At 28.0% G+C, this 5,072-nt stretch overlaps 1 protein-coding gene across 1 annotated transcript in view; it reads left to right on the top strand.

The window, feature by feature from the left end:
- Positions 1-1,237: 1,237 nt before the first annotated feature.
- Positions 1,238-5,072, top strand: part of LOC101508749 (homeobox-leucine zipper protein HDG11) — a 6,089-nt gene continuing 2,254 nt past the window's right edge. Inside the window, exons 1-9 of the mRNA XM_073364199.1 lie at positions 1,238-1,429; positions 2,179-2,341; positions 2,434-2,551; positions 2,793-2,981; positions 3,400-3,870; positions 4,081-4,179; positions 4,295-4,504; positions 4,616-4,796; positions 5,051-5,069. Of these exons, the coding sequence (XP_073220300.1) occupies positions 2,211-2,341; positions 2,434-2,551; positions 2,793-2,981; positions 3,400-3,870; positions 4,081-4,179; positions 4,295-4,504; positions 4,616-4,796; positions 5,051-5,069 (1,418 nt within the window). The 5' untranslated portion in view covers positions 1,238-1,429; positions 2,179-2,210. The remainder of the gene's footprint in view (positions 1,430-2,178; positions 2,342-2,433; positions 2,552-2,792; positions 2,982-3,399; positions 3,871-4,080; positions 4,180-4,294; positions 4,505-4,615; positions 4,797-5,050; positions 5,070-5,072) is intronic.

Genomic DNA, 5,072 nt, shown 5'->3' with positions numbered 1-5,072 from the left:
ATAGAATTAAAATTATACTTTTAATTTCGGTTTATTATTGAGCATATTAAGTTTGTGTTTATTGAAAAGTTAAAGACGATGCCTGTTCATACCTTTTTTATGAATGGTTTGTGAATTCTATAGATTGTCTTTTTGAGTTTAAATAAATAAGATGAATAACACTTAAAAGAATATAAAGATATAACTAAAATTATACTTTTAAATACCGTTTATTATTCAACGTGTTAAAATTATGTCCTAAAAATGATTTTTAATTAAGAATGTTAAAGGCGGCGCAAATTCATGCCTTTGATTTGTGAATTTCACAATAAATAAGATAAATAATAATTAAAAGTGTTTGAAAGATATATAACTAAAATTACTTCTAACTTTCGTTTATTATTAAGATTATACCATGAAAATAATTTTTGGGAAGGTCAATAGTGCATCATAAGTTTATACCATTTTTATGAATAATACCTCATGAATTGTCTTCTGAGAAAATAGTTCGATAATTTTTACTTATTCTACAATTGCATAAGTCGTTTTATTTCTTATTCTAACCCACTTATTTTAATATATCAATTTACGTAATTGAGTTTAATCAGTACTTCTTATATTATTTTGTAATATCTTTTTTTTCCTATCATAAAATATTTCAATATTTTATTATAAATTTTAAAATGTTATTAAATGATATTAATTTAATGATCAATTTAATAATGCCCTAAATAAGTTATTCACTCTATAATTTCTCAAACATGTCCTAATGCAAAAATATTCTTACATCATCCATTGCTAAATTTGAGAACCAAAAGAGAGAGAAAAAAAATGGCACTATTTGTTGTATCCTATTCCTTAACTCCTCCAATAGGACACAAACGTTTGACTTTTTATCACACATTGCAACGTGTGTGTATGTGACCTTAGTATGCAAAAATTAAAAAGAGAGAGAGTTAAAACATAAACATAAATGATGAAAGAGAAAATAAAAAAATAAAAAAACTAAAAAAAGTAGCTAAGGTTATTTATGTCATTTCAACTATATAGTTCACCGGCGACCAAAAACCGGCGAAGTCATTTAAGGGAAAAGGGGGGCGCACCCTCTGTATTAGTACCACTCTATACAACATTTTTAGAGAGAGAAAATTAAGAGAGAGAAACACCCTTAAAATTTTTTATTTTTTTTTATTTTTAAAATTATTTATATTATTATTATTATTATTATTGTAGTATAGTCAATAGTGTATAGAGTGTATAGAATAGCACCTTAAAGTCTCTTCCTTTTCTTTCTCAATGCTTTAAATTCATTTCCATCAGTTACATTTTCTTTTCAAAACCCTTTGACACACTCACACACACACTCATCATATATATAAATTTATACACTTCTTCATAGTGTGCATTAACATTCATTCATAGCTTTTCACAAAAGGGTGCAAGAGTGAGGGTGAGTTTTTTTTTTTTTTTTTTTTTTTTATTCTCTCCTTTGTTTTTATTTTTGGATTGAATCATATAATCATAATCATATTATGATCTTATTTCATAAGATTTGCCATAAATCACTCATACCAAAAATCATGCCAATATCTTTTATATCATAGCCGTTTCTGAATATGTAATTAAAAAATTTGATTTTATTTTAATTATGGCTTTGTTCATCATCATATTCATATATATAAAAGTGTTGAGAGTGTATAATTTATTTACACCATTTTTTTTTCTCTGGAAAAGGGAGGGGGGGTTTTTTTTTTTTTTTTTTTTTTTAATTCTCTCCTTTGTTTTTATTTTTGGATTGAATCATATAATCATAATCATATTATGATCTTATTTCATAAGATTTGCCATAAATCACTCATACCAAAAATCATGCCAATATCTTTTATATCATAGCCGTTTCTGAATATGTAATTAAAAAATTTGATTTTATTTTAATTATGGCTTTGTTCATCATCATATTCATATATATAAAAGTGTTGAGAGTGTATAATTTATTTACACCATTTTTTTTTCTCAAAAATGAAAATCATATAGCTATAGACATATAGCTATAGCCCACATAGCTATAAATCACATTCATTCATTTCATCATCAAAAAGTTTCATTTTTTTCAATACCCATCTTCTTAAAAACTCTATTTGTATCTTAGTCTAATTTTTTTTTTTAATTTATATTTTTTTTGTCAATGATAAAAACCAGAAAGTAGTGATCAAAACAGAGAGAGTTGTATAATGGAATATCACAGTGGAGGTAGTGGTTCACCTGGTGATCATCATCATCATCATGATGGTTCTTCAGATTCTCAGAGAAGAAAGAAACGTTACCACCGTCACACTGCTAATCAGATTCAAAGGCTTGAAGCGTAAGCACCATTTTTTTTCTCTCTCTCTCTTTGTTAAAAAAATTTGTTTTTTATTAATTTTCTTGGACATTTTTTTATATTTCTTTTTTCAGAATGTTCAAAGAGTGTCCTCATCCAGATGAGAAACAAAGGTTGCAATTAAGCAGAGAATTAGCTTTGGCTCCTAGACAGATCAAATTTTGGTTTCAGAACAGAAGGACTCAGATGAAGGTATATATATATTTTTTCTTCTTTTTATTATTTTTTTTATGTTGTGTCTATTTATGTTGAGTATAATATTTATAATTTTTCCTTTAAAATACAATTTTGTGTGTTTTATACATGAGATTATGTATGTGTTACTTTACAATGTTTTTAATGTTTTTTTTTTTTTTTGTGTTTTTATACATGAGATTGTGTATGTGTAAATTAAGAAAGATTATGTTTTTTTGATTTTGGTTTAAAAATACAGGCACAACATGAAAGGGCTGATAATTGTGCACTAAGGGCAGAGAATGATAAAATAAGATGTGAGAATATAGCTATAAGGGAAGCCCTTAAGAATGTGATTTGCCCTTCTTGTGGTGGTCCTCCAATCAATGATGATTGTTACTTTGATGAACAAAAGTTGAGAATTGAAAATGCTCAACTCAAAGAAGAGGTAAGAAATTCATTAAGCCATTAGCAACTACTAATGCAAAAGATTTATGTTTTTATTCATTCTCATTAATTTCTTACCAATTATAAGAAGAATGGTTTTAATATTTTATAATTTAAACATTGTATTTTAGAGTTTTTTTAAAAAGAAACTATTTTATTTTGGTTATGGAACAACTTTTTATTTAAAGTAGTTTTTAGATTAAATATTTTAAAAATAGTAACCGATGACTAAACATCAGCTACAACATTGACACTGATAATAATTTTTAAAAATAAAACAGTCTAATGTAACTATATTTGTTATTGTCGTGTGTGACACTGAAGCATTCAAATCTAATCTAAAGTGTCAATGTTACATATATTTTTTTTTTTTTGTGGTCCAATATTGAAATGATGATTTTGCACTTTACATTTTGCAGCTTGATAGAGTATCAAGCATTGCTGCTAAATACATTGGAAGACCAATCTCACAACTTCCACCAGTTCAACCAATTCACATATCATCATTAGACTTATCAATGTCAAGTTATGGTGGCCAAGGACTTGGTGGACCATCACTTGATCTTGATCTTCTACCAGGAAGTTCATCTTCAGCAATGCAAAATGTTCCTTACCAACCAGCTTGTCTTTCTGACATGGAAAAGTCACTCATGTCTGACATTGCAACAAATGCAATGGATGAATTAGTTAGACTTTTGCAAACTAATGATCCTTTGTGGATTAAATCTAACACTGATGGAAAAGATGTTCTTAACCTTGAAGCTTATGAAAGAATATTTCCTAAGACTAATAATCGGTTGAAGAATCCGAATCTTCGCATCGAAGCTTCCAGAGATTCCGGTGTTGTCATCATGAATAGCTTGACTTTGGTTGAAATGTTCATGGATCCCGTAAGAAATTCTTGTTCTTTTTATCGTGTTTTATGAATTTTAACTACAGAAAATATTAACTTTTATTATGTCTAACTTAAAAGTCAAACAAACGATGGTTTTTGATTATTTGACAATATAAAAAGTTTACGGAACAAAATTATTTCTTTAATTAAATCTTGAATTTAATTAATTGATTTAATTATGCAAATTTTATGGTTGATTTTGTAGAACAAATGGATGGAACTATTTCCTACCATTGTGACAATGGCAAGAACTATTGAAGTTATATCATCCGGAATTATGGGTCATAGTGGTTCATTACAATTGGTATGTTACAAAATTGTACAAATAATTTATTTTCTTTCAATTTTCATGCAACTTTTTCACTTCCACATTGAATTACTTTTCATGCAAGTTTTTTTCTTTTTATAAACTTTTTTAGATGTATGAAGAGTTGCAAGTACTTTCTCCACTTGTTCCTATTAGAGAATTTTACTTTCTGAGGTACTGTCATCAAATTGAGCAAGGCTTATGGGCCATAGTTGATGTTTCATATGAATTTCCTCATGACAACCAATTTACTCCTCAATTTCGATGCCACCGTCTTCCTTCCGGTTGCTTCATTCAAGACATGCCTAATGGCTATTCCAAGGTATCTTCTGCACACAACTGCATAGCATAGAGACAGAGAGAGAATGTGAAGCACAATTTGATTTCATTAATATCAAATATGCATTTTGAATCACTTTTGTATTTTTTATAGGTTACTTGGATTGAACATGTGGAGATTGAAGATAAAAATCCAATTCATAGACTTTATAGAAATGTTATTTATAGTGGTGTGGCTTTTGGAGCTGAAAGATGGCTCACTACTCTTCAGAGGATGTGTGAAAGGCTTGCTTGTCTTATGGTGTCCGGAAATTCTACCCGCGATCTTGGAGGAGGTATATAATCGCATCAATTTCAATCATATTTAATCAGTATTGTCAAATAGCAGCTATATCTTAGCAGAATTGAACAAATTGTTGATTGTTTCGAGATATGTTATTCAGTACAAAATATTGTCAAATAATAGCTATAGCACTATAACATAGCGAAATTTCAACAAATTCTTACTATTTTTTACGTACTATTTAGTATAAAGTATTGTAATATAGTAAAATTTGAACAAATTGGTAATTTATGTGGAACTTTTTAGTGATTCCATCACCTGAGGGAAA

The sequence above is a fragment of the Cicer arietinum genome, chromosome 8, assembly GCF_000331145.2.
Source record: "Cicer arietinum cultivar CDC Frontier isolate Library 1 chromosome 8, Cicar.CDCFrontier_v2.0, whole genome shotgun sequence".
Classification (NCBI taxonomy): domain Eukaryota; kingdom Viridiplantae; phylum Streptophyta; class Magnoliopsida; order Fabales; family Fabaceae; genus Cicer; species Cicer arietinum.
Note: the sequence above shows the minus strand (reverse complement) of the source record. Positions and strands in the feature narration are given on the sequence as shown.